Source organism: Girardinichthys multiradiatus, chromosome 12, assembly GCF_021462225.1.
Source record: "Girardinichthys multiradiatus isolate DD_20200921_A chromosome 12, DD_fGirMul_XY1, whole genome shotgun sequence".
NCBI lineage: Eukaryota > Metazoa > Chordata > Actinopteri > Cyprinodontiformes > Goodeidae > Girardinichthys > Girardinichthys multiradiatus.
In genome coordinates, this window is record NC_061805.1 from 37434638 (window position 1) to 37449861 (window position 15224).

The 15224-nt window shown below is 39.3% G+C and overlaps 1 protein-coding gene across 5 annotated transcripts in view; it reads right to left on the minus strand.

Moving 5' to 3' along the window:
* The window catches only part of fam172a (family with sequence similarity 172 member A), a 213827-nt gene extending 200446 nt beyond the window's left edge, over window positions 1–13381 (minus strand). For all 5 annotated transcript variants that reach the window (XR_007040801.1, XM_047382491.1, XM_047382490.1 and 2 more), the window contains exons 1-4: window positions 13275–13381; window positions 12578–12719; window positions 11441–11542; window positions 3276–3376 (exon numbers count right to left, since the gene is read on the minus strand). Coding sequence is in view for 4 of the 5 variants with exons in the window: in XM_047382491.1 (XP_047238447.1) it covers window positions 3276–3376; window positions 11441–11542; window positions 12578–12683 (309 nt within the window). In the remaining variant the exon portion in view is untranslated. The remainder of the gene's footprint in view (window positions 1–3275; window positions 3377–11440; window positions 11543–12577; window positions 12720–13274) is intronic.
* Between the last annotated feature and the right edge of the window lie 1843 nt (window positions 13382–15224).

The window sequence follows — 15224 nt, forward strand, 5'->3', positions numbered from 1 at the left end:
AAAATTATATTGCAGAATATAACAACCCAAAACAGCAGTTTTAATATGAAAATATCGGCTTTCCAAACCTTGTAACCTTTGCTTCATCAACAAACAGAAAAGCATTTATATTCCAGAGTTTTTACTTGTCCTAATTATTAAATCAAAAAAGGACAACCATAGATCTTTCTTCTCAGGGTGTCACTATGCATGCAATCAGACCTCAGGCAGATGCAAAAAGAGAATAAGCCTGTAAACTGACAAGCAATCATAGTCGTATCACTAAATAACCTTGTTTTTATTTGTAAAATCAAGTACTTAATTAATGCTCCCTGAGCATAGTTAAACGTCTGATGCAAACGTCCACTTTATAATTACACAACCAAAATTCACCAAAATAAGTAAATAAATAAACAAAAAAAGGGATACATTGCATTTGCAAGTAATAAAATTTTTTTTTAATAAATACCAAACGTAGAGGACGCAATTTAAAACAAAACAAAATGGAGATGGAGAAATTAAAAATTGCAGAAATGTATAGTTACACTGCTCAATCTTCATTTCCACATGTTAGTGATTTTACTACAATTAAAATACAGAAACAAAATTAGCTGCAAATGTCTATTTATTGTGCCAATAATATATAACAAAAGTTGAAGAATATTTGTCGGTATAGATTCATGCTCATCTCTTTTTTTTTTTTGCTTTTCAAACCATCACACCATTATCATCCGTCGCCCTCCTTCCATCAGTCTCTATTCAGACAAGGTTGAAGTGCGAATTGGACATCTGGTGCCATGATGTGTCTGACAATATGGGCAACACCCCTGCTACCCCACCCCACCCCACAGCCCTCTGGCGAACGTAAACAGGCACACAAACGCATACACACCCTCAGTCCTACACGTAAAATACAAGCTGAGAGGATCAAGAGCAACTAAATGGGAAAACAGGAGAGAGGGAGAGATGGAGAACGGTATCCTTCTCGAGTGGGAAAGTAAGGAATCTGAATGAACATTAGTGGGAAACGGTGATGCTACTGTATTTAAAAAAAGGCAACATGCAAGCGCAGCTTTGTGCCCTTTTATATCCTCCATCAGCTTGCAGACTGATGTACCAGGATGTACTGGGGAGTAGCATTAGCTGACAACAGACCTGTCAGCATTTACACAAACTTTTCATGTACTTTCTTAATCTACCTGAAATAAAGACTCGGCAGACAAAGAGGGATCCCAGCCGAAATAAATCTGCAGGTATCAGCAATGCAGGTCCTGAAACAAGAATCCAGGTATGTGTGTGTGTGACTCACAGCTTTAACCTCAGACATGAAGAGCCTGACTAAGCAGCATAATCCACTTTACGACCACAAGCATACAATTCAGAATCTAAGTTCATTTATATTGGGCCTTACAAATCTAGAAGCAAAACACAATCCAGTTACACTTTCAGTAAAGGAAATTGTGCAGAGATTCAGAGATGAAGATTTGTATTAATCTCCTACAGCACAACTCTTACAATAGTTGCGCTCATTACACAAAGTCATACCAGCAGGGATTTACAACATTCTTTTATGGTATTTCTATTGCAGATACTTCTATCAGTCCTTTAATCGTAGGATAAATACTATTTACATACAATTTGTTCGATGATGATTTGTTTCTTATGAATGTCAGGTGTAGAAGTTCATTTAGTTTAAATGTTTGTGTGTTCCTTCAGGTCCACAGCTTTGCTGATGCTAAATATTTGTTTTTCATCCTGTTCAGATGGTGACAGATACTGCCAAAGCATGCAAAAGAAAAAAGAAGAAAACCTTCAGAGAGAACTGGCTCTCAAAGGAGGTACTGTATACCTGTATTAGAAATAATAAAAACATCCAGGTAATCCCACAAAAGGGTCCATCACTTTCCTTTGAACTTCAAAGAATGCACACAACAATTAAAAGCAACATAGTAGGAAATACAAACAGAAAAATATGATTACAAAGGAACATTTGTCTCATTATCTGAATGTGGTGGAACTGAGGGAGTGAACTAGAAGTGTAAAACGCAGCATGTCTGGGTTTACTGTATGATAATGAAATGTATTGTCCCCGGTAGCAGATGTCCTCAGTTTTTTCCTTAACAAATGTTAAATAAAAGCAATATGATTTAACTTTTTGTGGCTTAACGTTATACTAGACACACAAGTGATACACACTATATAATAGGATGCTACTGACTAATAATATTGTGAATATTAATTATATTAATAATATTGTGAATAATAATTCAATAATTTTAAGAAAGCTTTGGATGCAAAGTGTCACGTGTTGGACTTTGTTTTTTCTGTTGTGTAGTTAAGTTTCTTGCATTTAGAGGGTTTTTTTGTGCTTCTTACAGTTAGTTTCCTGTTTCATTTTGTTTAGTCTGGTTGTTTCTCTTCTGTGTTTTCTTTATGTCCTGCATTCTTGCTGTTTCTGAGTCTTTCAGTCTTCGGTTGGTTTCAAGCCTTTCTCATATCGTTTGTGTTCTGTTTTTGGACTGTTTATTTTCTGATCTCTGTGTTTAGTTACTGTTCTGCCATTTATTCTATTTGATTCCCTCTGACTCTGTTCTCTGGTTTTTCACTTGTTGCTTGCACTCTGCTAATTAGTCTAATCTGTTTCTTGTACCACTGATCAATTCTCCTCAGTGTATATCCCCATTTGGTTCTTCAGACTATTGGTTCATCTGCTCAATCCTGTACAATTCTATGGACTGGCAAAACAAAGCAGGAACCTTGTGTAAGTCTTAATATTTGTTATTTAATGTCAATTGTACAAAAGTTGGCAAAATTCCAACAACTGTATAAAATAAATCGGCTAATAAATAGTATTGGCCAATATCATCAGTCATTTATGTTTCTCTAGGTGCTTAGTGTTTAAAATTGTGATAAAAATCATGATTGTGAACAAATGTTTATTTATTTTTTCCCATTTTACCCACCCCTAATAGATACTATGCATGATATACTGCAATTAGCATGGTTATCAACCATAACACCAATATTAATATTGCATATCGATATTGGCCCACCTTACCTTATTGGTGCATCCCTACTAGATACGGCATATTTGGTAATCAAGAGTTTTTTAAAACAATCTTTCACGTTTGAATAGCTTTTCACAAAATTAAAAAGGACGTCCAAATTTATTTGTACTTTTATGTTTTTTTCAAGAGTGGGGAAGATAAAAACTTAGAAAGCTGCAGTATAGAAAGAAAAAGCAAATAAAATGCATGCCTGAACAAGGTGCGATGTCATTGGGACAACCATATTACCTCTCCAAGAGCTTCATAACGTTTCTGGTTCCAGCGGTGCAGATCTTCTCTAGCATTAAACACAAAGGGTTCACCTGTTTTTATGTGCCGGAGCTGGCCATCTGTTAAAGACACAAAATTCTTAGTAAGGACAACAGATGCATATGATTCAAGTACAATCATAGGTAAATCATACAAATCTTTTTTGGCTTATTGTAAAAGTTATTTAGTTTCTATTCCTTTACTTAAAAGATCTGTGGAACCATTAGGGTCCTTCAGGTCACAACTCAACTCTGCCCAACACTATTACTTAGTCTGGTTAGACAATGCTGGGCAGCTGCTATATGTACAAAAATGTATTTTTCACTCTGGGCCAGTCCTGACCTGGTATTAAAATGGTTCCTGGTTGATATACATATACCCAGACCTCGCTAAGCATGACCATTCACAACTGGCATAAAATCCATGTTCTGCTCTCAGTTCCAGTCAAATTATCAAAAGCTTGAACTATTTTAATAGGCAGACATAAATGATGTGCTTTATTTGTGTATCTGAAGTTGTTTGTTCCAAAGATCCTGGTCAGAAATGCAACAACAAGGTTGTCTAAAGTCTCATTTCCAAGCATTCACACTTGTATTTAGCACTGTCCAGAAACTACTGAATGATTCAGGATGGATGGCGGTACCAAGCGTGAACGGGGTCTTTCTCCCTTTTCTCTTCCTCTGTAACCTTGGCCATTACTTTCCACTTTACTCTGGCATCAAACAGCAGTTTGGCTGATGCCTTTTTCAACAGAAAACACTAAAGACAGTGCAGAAAAAAGGGTTATCAGCATATGTGTGTGTGTGTGTGTGTGTTAAGGAAATTAGACTGGCATACAGTTACCATAGCACCAACATATCTTTTGAGGATGGCGACAGCCAGAGTTCCTACCTAATCGCTACAGCCAGAGGACCCATGTGAGGCATACCCATAGAACTATGACAGACTTTGTGCGCATATGAAAATAGCTACAACTGAGCCACAATGCGAAGGTCGCAGCATATATTTAATGCTTTATTTTAATTCAGGGAAACAAGGGGAGTTTTTTAAAACATTAAAGGTTTTACTCATAAAAACTCATAAAAGAAGAAAATGCTGTTCAGAGGTGGTACTACTTTTTTAAACAATTACCCTTCTGCGACTGTGGAGCCCATACCTTAGCAATGAGCCCATCGATCCTGCAGTTGACACTACAACACAATAAAACACTAAACCGTGTTAAATTTAATTTTGACCTTTATGACTGCAAAGTTTGTGAGAGCTAAATGACAAAAAGTACACATACTTAACCCAAATAGCCAGGGGGCCTTCATACTTTCTCAATTATTGCACAATGTGAGCATATAAATATAATATCTTCGCAAGATAAAGGAATGCATGAAGATGTTTTTTTTTATTTCCTTCTAAATTGCCACCATTTCACACTTCTATCAACGTAATAAATCTTACCCTACTCACTTACTGTGCATTACAGCACTTGCTTTCATGGTTAGTTGTTAGATAACATGTAATCCTGAATCTAGGCCTGGTATTATGTTGTATTTAGAAATACATTTATGCCTGAGAGGTAGAGCAGGAGACAAGTGAGAACTTGGTATAAAGCAGTGTGTGCACAATACTACCTTGAAGAAAATTAATTATGCATTCGCAGATGGGGTGAGTATCTAAACACTACAGCCTAAGAGGGGGGAAGAAACAGCTATAATGAAATCCCACAGTAGGGATGGCGTGTATCTTTGTGTGTGTGTGTGTGTGTGTGTGTGTGTGTGTGTGTGCGTGTGTTAGTGTGTATGAGTGTGTGTGCATGAGAGAGAGAGAGAAAGAAAGAAAGAAAGAAAGAAAGAAAGAAAAGATTGTAGGATGAGGATGTACCTCAATGCAATAGAAAGAAGAGGGAGTGGGTTGTGTGTGTGTGTGTGTGTGTGTGTGTGTGTGTGTGTGTGTTCCTGTCTACAGGCTGAGGGGTGATCAGCTCCCCCAACACATCCTCTCAAAGGAATAACATTTTCTCAACTTTTTTTCCTCCTTTTCTGTCATAATTAGCATTCTGTTCTCAATTTGGCCGCTTAATTAGGTGTACATAACCTTGGATTTCCAGTAATGGAAAACCGGAGGGCTGGCAAGATGAAGCCATCATCTTCAGTGATTAAGATACCTGCAAACTATTGTACACAGCCTCTTCTGTATTCATATCATTACATGGTGAAATTAACATTTTTGTTCCACTTGTCTCAGGCTATGATAGCATGAGTTCAGTTATATTAAAATAAAATAAAAACCCTTCAGGCCAAAGTGACTTGGCCGACATACTGGAGACATAGCCGGAGGGCCATTATTGCTTTAATAGAAATGGTATCCCTCGAAAACAGGCCTAAAAGAGATATTGACAAGACATAAAGATTTAAAAAGCTCCAGTGTGGGGCACTAATTTATATTTCAGGTGGAAAGTCTTGGTGAGATGGGGCAATAGTAAAGAAGAACGGGGGAAATCATAGATATAGGAATTTGCAGAACGAGGAAGGTAAAAAAAAGTGTGTTTTTTTCGTCCTGCATAGTAGACTGAGCTAGGATTTGAGGGTGGGAAGAACGGCTTGTGGGTATTGCATAATTTCAGGTGCTTAGTCTCTGTTCTTAGGCGCAGCAATGTTATGCAAAATTTCCGTCAGACGGTGGGCAAGGCTGAGTAGGTTGCTGACGGGCCGTAGAGTACACAACATGTCCCCAACTCAGCAAGACAGACACTGACAGAGAACAGAAAAGATAAGAAAGACAGGGCACGAAGACTATGGGGGAATATTAAAAGCCAGAAATACCCCCCCCCCTCTCCTGCTGTCTTTCTGGACTAAGCCTGAGTGTGAACTGTGAGTTAACCCATTTCTATGACCTACAGTGCCTTTCGTGCTTACTGGTAGCTCTGGTAAAGATGTGTAAAATTCCTGGGAAAAAAAACCCAGGATCGCCACTCTTTGCTGCACTTCACTAACAGTGAGCTTTAGAGTTGTTTTTACCTCCTTTACCATCCTGCTAATTGTGCATCATGCGGGTTCTCATCCAGGCTTTTTTGTCACAGTTGTTTGAAGCTTTATATTTATTGCTCTAATTGACCCCCTAGGGATTACATCTTGTTTTGCTTTTTTTTTGTCACACTAAAAGTTTCATGTCATGGAACATATATTAATATCAGAAAAAGATAACCTTAAATAAAAAAGGCTGTTTTCAAAACTGGATTTAATATATTAAGAGACAAAAAGCTATCCCATCCATCCTGGCCCTGTGTGAAAAAGTAATTGTAACCTAATGGCTGGCTCTGCCAAGCTTGAGTGCAACAACTGCCATTGTTTCCGAACTCTAGCTCAGTCTTTTATATCACTGTGAAAGAATTCTGGCCAACTCCGCATTGAAGAATTATTTTAATTTAGCTCCACTGGAAGGTTACCTTCATTTTGATTTGTTGAGCCACTCATAGGTGTAATCAATATCAAAGCTCTAGTTCTCTTTCCCCCACAGTGAGGATTCGAGATTGGCACAGTTCATTTAAAAACTATTCTAACTGTACAATTCCAGTCTGTGGCTTTTTACATCATAACTGCTTTGAACCAATCTGTCTGATATCTGTCAGATATCATTATTTTAAATTGCATTCTGCACTCCCCTGTTGCAGTGGCTGGAGATCTGCGTCCCCAGACCGCAGCAACTCTCCAGCAGGAAGAGGACAAGCAGCTCAGCAAAAGGGGACGTGATCTACAGGGGTTGGACAATGAAACTGAAACACCTGGTTTGAGACCACAATAATTTCTTAGTATGGTGTAGGGCCTCCTTTTGCAGCCAATACAGCATCAATTCGTCTTGGGAATGACATATACAAGTCCTGCACAGTGGTCAGAGGGGTTTTAAGCCATTCTTCTTGCAGGATAGTGGCCAGGTCACTACGTGATACTGGTGGAGGAAAACGTTTCCTGACTCGCTCCTCCAAAACACCCCAAAGTGGCTCAATAATATTTAGATCTGGTGACTGTGCAGGCCATGGGAGATGTTCAACTTCACTTTCATCAAACCAATCTTTCACCAGTCTTGCTGTGTGTATTGGTGCATTGTCATCCTGATACACGGCACCGCCTTCAGGATACAATGTTTGAACCATTGGATGCACATGGTCCTCAAGAATGGTTCGGTAGTCCTTGGCAGTGACGTGCCCATCTAGCACAAGTAATGGGCCAAGGGAATGCCATGATATGGCAGCCCAAACCATCACTGATCCACCCCCATGCTTCACTCTGGGCATGCAACAGTCTGGGTGGTACGCTTCTTTGTGGCTTCTCCACACCGTAACTCTCCTGGATGTGGGGAAAACAGTAAAGGTGGACTCAGAGAACAATACATGTTTCACATTGTCCACAGCCCCAGATTTGCGCTCCTTGCACCATTGAAACCGACGTTTGGCATTGGCATGAGTGACCAAAGGTTTGGCTATAGCAGCCCGGCCGTGTATATTGACCCTGTGGAGCTCCTTGACGGACAGTTCTGGTGGAAACAGGAGAGTCGAGGTGCACATTTAATTCTGCCGTGATTTGGGCAGCCGTGGGTTTATGTTTTTTGGATACAATCCGGGTTAGCACCCGAACATCCCTTTCAGACAGCTTCCTCTTGCGTCCACAGTTAATCCTGTTGGATGTGGTTCGTCCTTCTTGGTGGTATGCTGACATTACCCTGGATACCGTGGCTCTTGATACATCACAAAGACTTGCTGTCTTGGTCACAGATGCGCCAGCAAGACGTGCACCAACAATTTGTCCTCTTTTGAACTCTAGTATGTCACCCATAATGTTGTGTGCATTTCAATATTTTGAGCAAAACTGTGCTCTTACCCTGCTAATTGAACCTTCACACTCTGCTCTTACTGGTGCAATGTGCAATCAATGAAGACTGGCTACCAGGCTGGTCCAAATTAGCCATGAAACCTCCTACACTAAAATGACAGGTGTTTCAGTTTCATTGTCCAACCCCTGTCCATAAACGGCTTAGTTTATGAGCCCACAACTGGAAACACAGAATAAATACAGCTCTGGTAAATAAAAGGCTCCAGGAAGCTAAGTTCGTGAAAAAACGCTCAGGGTCCCATAGTCGAAACACACCTTAAGACGTATTTGTGCTTTTTTTGTGACCCCCTGGTTGAAATGCCAGCACCTTCTTGGAGTAATTTTTGTAGGCCAGTCACTTCTGGCAAGTTTTACCCTTGTCCATGTTTACTCTAATTGAGCATAATGTCTCACACTGTGGTTCAGGGGAGATCCAAAGCCTTAGAAATGGCTTTGTAAACCTTTCCAGGTTGATAGATAAGTAACTTTGTTTCTCATCTGTTCTGAAATTTTTGCGAATGGTAGAAGATAAGTTGCTTTTGAGATTTGTTTAGCCTACTCCAGGTTGTCAGACAGGGTCTATTTATGTGATTTCTTGACTTTGCAGGTCAGGCAGTAATTAGGCCTGGGTGTGGTAAATGAATCTGAACCAAACTATGTGGTTAACCACACCTAATACAGGGCCAGGTTGATTTTGATAGCTGTTTCTTTCAGCTCACACTCAGTTTGGGTGAGAGATAAAGTATAAATTCCAAATCACCTCAGTTACATTTCCTTTATTGGTATTGTAAGATGTACCAATGGCTGTAGCACCAAAGATTTAAAAAAAAAAAAAAAAAAAAAATTATTCTTCCCACTTTTTTACCCCCCCAACAAAAAATGTACTCAAGTTAAAGGTTGGATTTTTCTAAAATGTTTGATGTGGTATTATTTTATTGCAATAATTTAAAAGAGGAAGCCAATATGTACTTACTTTAAATCTTCTGTAATTCTGGTGAAGTTTCAAAACAGATTGGATGCTCTGAATACAAATTTAGCAGCTGGTTTTTCCATGTTTCCCCATTGAAAATAATACAAAGTAAAATGACTTGTTCCACCAAAACATGCGCAGGATGCAAACTCACTCTCTTTTTCAGCATACTAGAGCCATTAATCTGATATTACAACATTGCTAAAAACCCTGTGAACTTCTGATGAAATAATAAATACTAAGGACACACATTTTCTCAGTGACACACCCCTGTTTGGCATGAAAGTAATGGATGAAAGGTAGGTTTTTTTATGAATATACTGAATAAAATATGCATTAAAGATGTTCTTTATCGTACAGCATTCAGCAATGGGCCCAAAATCCCACAACAACACATTTCAGCATTAGTGGGATCCCATACAAGTGTCCTAGAAGCACTAACAGAACCTGCGTAACTATACCTTAGCTTACAATTAAAAGGAAATCAGTTCAAACACTTGCTTCAGGTTGAGCTTTAAAATGTCAGCAAACATTGATATTGAGTTATTCTGCGTGAGACGGATTTGTTTGAGGGATGCCGCGCACACATGCATTGTGCTTCCTTGAACACACACCTCTTTGATGGCTCTGGAAGTTAGCACCTCTACCATTGGCTGCTTTGCATGCCAGAAACAGGGGAAGCAGTGGAACAACACAGGAGTAAGATTGATGATTCAGCAGCAGCACATGGAGCATATACTGTAAAAATAAAGCCAGGTTTGTGATAAGCTGGCAGTGAGCTGGCCCACTCTTTGGATCTCACACTTGCTAATGACATGTCAGACATTCGTTTTCAGAGGAATTTGGAAAAATTCTTATTCAGACAAATTTGAATTTAAAAGATTCAGAGTAGTGAAATCTCTCCTGAACTAAAAAATACTTTTCTGAGATTGGAAATTCATTGAGGGGTTGGGACTGCTTTGTCCTGCGGAGGCTCTGGTTGGCGTGCTCTTTTGGACCAGGTAGGCTCCCTTTTGATTATGACCCCCTCTCCAGATGGGGACAGGGGTCGGGGTCTGGGTTGACGTTATTCGGGTTTGGGCATTGCCGGCACTAGTCTGGGTTGGTGCTGGGGCGGCCTGCCTGTCTCCACCAACCGGTATGAAGGGGACTTCCTCCTGGGTTTCGGGGCTGGTTGCCCTCTGGGGTATCGGTACCTGGACCTGGGAGCATAGTGTATGTATGGGGAATGTAAGTAACTGTATGACGTCCATTGTTGTGTGTCTTTACGTTGGGTGTATGGGTGTGTGTGTTTTTATGTGTACACATGAGGGTGGGAATGTGTGATTGTGAGCGCCTGTTTTTGTGTCAGGTTGGGTCTTGGCCTGCTCCCTCTCCTGGGTCAGCTTAGGTCTATTTTCTTCCCGCCACACACCCTGCCCGCTGGTGTATTGTTGGTTTTCGGTGTCTGGGGCTGGGTGCTGTGGTGTGTGCAAGCTCACTCCTGGTCACTCTTCTAGGGTATCTTGTATTCTCTGCACTCTATTCTTTTCTTCTTGTCTCCCTTTTTCCTTTTTGCCCGACCTCTCTCTTTCTTGCCTCTTTTTTTTTCCTTCTCTTTTCTGTCTCAGAGTCCATTGCGATTGAAATAATCCTTAAGCAGTTTCTAATAAACTTTTTTTCTTTAACAAGCTGAGCATTATAGCATTAGCTGTAATGCTCCGTTTGTGAAAGTAAATCTGTTGGGCGTCTTCTTGGCACTCAGACAACAATTCTGAGCGCTACTCAGCCGAACAGGACACGATCCAAACAAATATATATATATATATATTGCCAAAGTCGGACAGTGTTCTTTAAATTTTTTTATCCCATTATAAGCAGTTAGGTTCTATAGATTTGCCACCAGTGTCACCTTTTAAATAAAATAATTAAAAGTGTTTCTCTAGTGTCGGTTTGAAAACTGTCAACATGGCTTGAAGTTGAATTTTTTCCACCAATTATTTGATGATTATCCACTTTACTTCCTATGGATCTAGAAGGCCTTAAGAGTTTCTGAGCTTGCCTCTTGTTCAGTTTTATTTATGAATAGACCAGGCTGCTGATTGGACCCCTTTAATCTCTTTGGGGCGGTTCTGTTTAGCTTGCTACAGCCAGACCTCACAAGACCTCACACATTTTTTCTGGTTCTTTTTTCCATGTTTAGGCCACACTCCAGTGCCGTTATGTAACAGGATTGAGCAGTACACCTTACAGTTTTTGGCATTTGGGGGTTTGTTTTAGCAGCACGTATTACATGCTATTAGGTGGTACTGCTTTAAAGAGTAAATGAAGGTACTTACTTTCATTGAAGGCATATTCAAAGTCCTCCAGTGATTTAGGGAAGGTGAAAGGAGGTTCATCTTTCTTCATTAGTTCATCTAAGTCTATTCTCGACAGCAAGTCTATAAAGAAAGAAATATGAGAAAATAAGAAGATTTTCTTCTAAAAAGGTGTTTAAGACATCACTCCAGTTTGATCTAAACATTTCTTGTTCTGTGACCCAAGGGTATCAGACCCTTTAAAAAAATATTAATGGCCCTTTCACATTTCTTCACTTTACAAAGACCCAAACTTCAGTATATTTGTCTTTCAGTGTTTAACCCTTTCTCTCTCCTAGACATGGCAATTGACTGAGCTTTTACTGTAACTAATTATATGTGCTCTCTTTCAGACTCTAACCTTGAAAACTGGCTCAGAGTTTATCTGTTCTTTCTTTCTAGGTGAAACGACTAAAGGAGCTACATCCATTAACATTTACTTTTCCTTCCCATAGAAAGTACTCCTGGATCAGTGCTTCTGTGTTCTTTTTGTGTCTCTGCTCTGTTTTCTCAAACCCCCAGTCGGTCGTGGCAGATGGCCGCTCACACTGAGCCTGGTTCTGCTGGAGGTTTCTTCCTGTTAAAAGGGAGTTTTTCCTCTCCACTGTCGCTACATGCATGCTCAGTATGAGGGATTGCTGCAAAGTCAACGCCAGTGACTGTCCACTGTCTCTACATGCTCATCTGGGAGGAGTGAATGCTGCAAGTCACTGACTGGATGCAATCTGCTGGGTTTCCTTAGATAGAAAAACTTTTTATCCAATTTGAATAAATAACTAAATCTGACTGAACTGTTCAATGATTAGGATTAATTGGAATGTATGTACCTGACTGTTGTGAAGTGCCTTGAGACAACATGTGTTGTGAACTGGCGCTATATAAATAAACTGAATTGAATTGAATTTCAAAGTAATTAATAGATAGTACTGACTTAGGGGGCTGAATACAAATCCATGCTACAATTTCAAAATTGTATTTGTAAAGGCTTTTAAAATTGAAGTTCAAGGGCTACGCATGCATTGGCAGGATACTGTATATTATTCAGTTTAGTAAGTTTCCAAAATTGAGCTGGCCAAATCTCCATTCCTACCCAACCCTTCAGCACAGCTGGTTATTCACCTTTGAGCGCAGTGGTTTTCTCCCTGTCCTCCTGGCCAGCGATGTGGGCCATGGTGATCCACAGTATGTACAAGGCTGATGTGGCAGAAGAAAGATAAGAGCGCATAGGTCCTCCCCCTCACACAGATCACTGAGATGAATCCTGCCATCAATCAGGAGGAATTATAAAGAGTAAAAGTAAGAAATTAATATTTATGCTGTGTCTTTTGTGTTTTATGTATTCATAGCTACAGCTGACAAAAACAAACGTAATTTAATATACTCAATAGTAATTGTGTCACTCACTCCTTGTTGTCATGTATAAAGGTTTTTCTAACGTATTAACCCAAAACATAAAAAAGCAAACAGTTCTACTGTTTAATACAAGGACTACTCTGGCAGTATGCACACGTGCAGCAACCAAATTATTTATGCAAACTCCGCGACATATTTCTTATTTTTAAAACCGCCAAAAACGTAAACATTTTTCACAACCTCTAGGACACACCCGTCATCTTCTCCACAACACACAACATCTGTTTGATGTTTCGCAGACTCAAAATCAACAGCTGCTCTACATGGAGCAACTGCGAACAGGTCCAGATATATTCGTCTGTTTTTTTCACACATTCACTAAAACCAAACGGAACAGGAAGCTTTAGAGAGCACCGGGTTTTTTAATCCAGATGCATGCATACTTTATGTTGAACTCACGCACCATATTTATTCAGCGACTGTCGTGTTGCTGCTGCTTCCTTCAAATTTCATAAAACAGGAAGGACTTTCGGTACAGCAACACGGAGCGCGTGAAGCTTCCGGGTTACCGGGGCAACGAACTGGAAGGGATATTTAAAGGCACAGTAGCACAGCAGCAGCAGATGTCGCAACAAACTGAACAGACAGCAGGTAGCGGGGAAAAAGGCATTTTGACATTTTGTGCTGGACCTCAGGATATGTGCTGTCTTTTTTATCAGCAAAACAAAAACAACCCCAACTTTAGACATAATATAGCATGTTTAGATTTAACATCCTTTCGGAGTTCTCATGCAGGCACCAGGAATTTGATAAAAGTAACTCTGGGAAAAGAAAATAAAGCATGTAAAAATATTAGGATTTTTTTTCTCAATTACCTCCACATGCACTCAAGTTCTGCAGTTATCTATGCCATCTATGCTTATAGTCTATGGTTGTTGTAGGTTTTATATTTAACTTTTATAGAAATATTTCAGTGAATTCATTGTAAAATTTTTACTTTTCCGATTGAGAACTCTGCTGATCGATGTGAAAAATATGGATTGTGTACATAAAGATTCTTAGGAACTCCATTTAACAATTTCTCTGCCACATTTTATGTCTTCTGTATTCTGTAAATCAGGTGTGTCCAAATTCGGTCCTCGAGGGCCAGTGTCCTACATGTTTTAGATGTTTCCCTGCTTTAACACACCTGATTCAGGTGATTGCAGCTCAGCAAAAGACTGTTAATCAGCCATCAATGGAAACCAGGTGTGCTGAAGCAAGGAAACATATAAAACATGCAGGACATCGACCCTCGAGGATCAACTTTGGACACCACTGCTGTAAACGATGCTGTCAGTACTGTAAATGTGAGGACAGGGTCTGGGTGCGAATCTTTACAAGTCTGTTGGGGTGGCTAAAGATTAAGCAAAAATAAAAAGGAAGAAAAATCTACTGATCTTTGGTCCGACCTTAAAGCAGTCAAAACCTCTGATTGGAATTTGCCTGCACTGTTAAACTTTTATAGGCAAAAGTCAAGATGAATGTTTTATTTGAAATTACATAAAAGCAAGAGTAAAGTTATTTTTTTTAATTAGTGTTCAACCAGTGTTTTTTGTTTATGGGTAAAGAAAAGTATGCTATCACCAAAATCACAACTAATCGAAACTGTATGAATAAACAGAAAGCAAAAAACAATACTTGTTTTATTGTCTGTTTGAAATTCTAACAGTTGTTGATTAGTTGTTATTTAGCTTGTATTTGATGATGTATTCTGTTTTTCTTTCGTAAAAAAATTAGGAAAAAACAAAAACAATCTTGAGCAGCAGAAAGTTTGGCTTTCTGTATCGCTTACTTGTTGCTTGAGCTGCATATAACAAAACCAAGATGTTTCTGTCATATAGTATTGGCTGCAGGAATAAACTAAACTGACATATTGTGTCTTGTGTCATATCCCCTAAAATGTTCACGTTGTTGCCTTATTCCCAGAAACTTGAATGCATTTTATTGGCCTAATCAAAAGTCAAAGGAAAATTATACATCATTCTCATTTGTAATAATCCTCCCCATGTCAATGCTTTGTAGAACCATCTTCCGTTACAATAACAGCTACAAGTGTTTCAAGGTATGTTTCCACCAGTGTTGCACATCTACAGATTGAGATTTCACATTCAACCTCAAATTAGATGCAGAGCATCTGTTTATAGCAATTTAAAGCATTTCAAGCCTTGCTAGAGATTCTCATTTGGCTTTAGGTCTTGACTTTGGTTTATTGCAAGTTTCCTTTGGCTAATTCATTGCTTGGGGCAAACTACAAGCAGGGCTTCTAATGGCTTTTTTTCAGCAACAATTCTCTTCTTGCCACTCTCACGTGAAGGTCAGATTTAATGAGTGTACAATTATTATTTGTTCCTTTAACAGATTGTCTCACCTA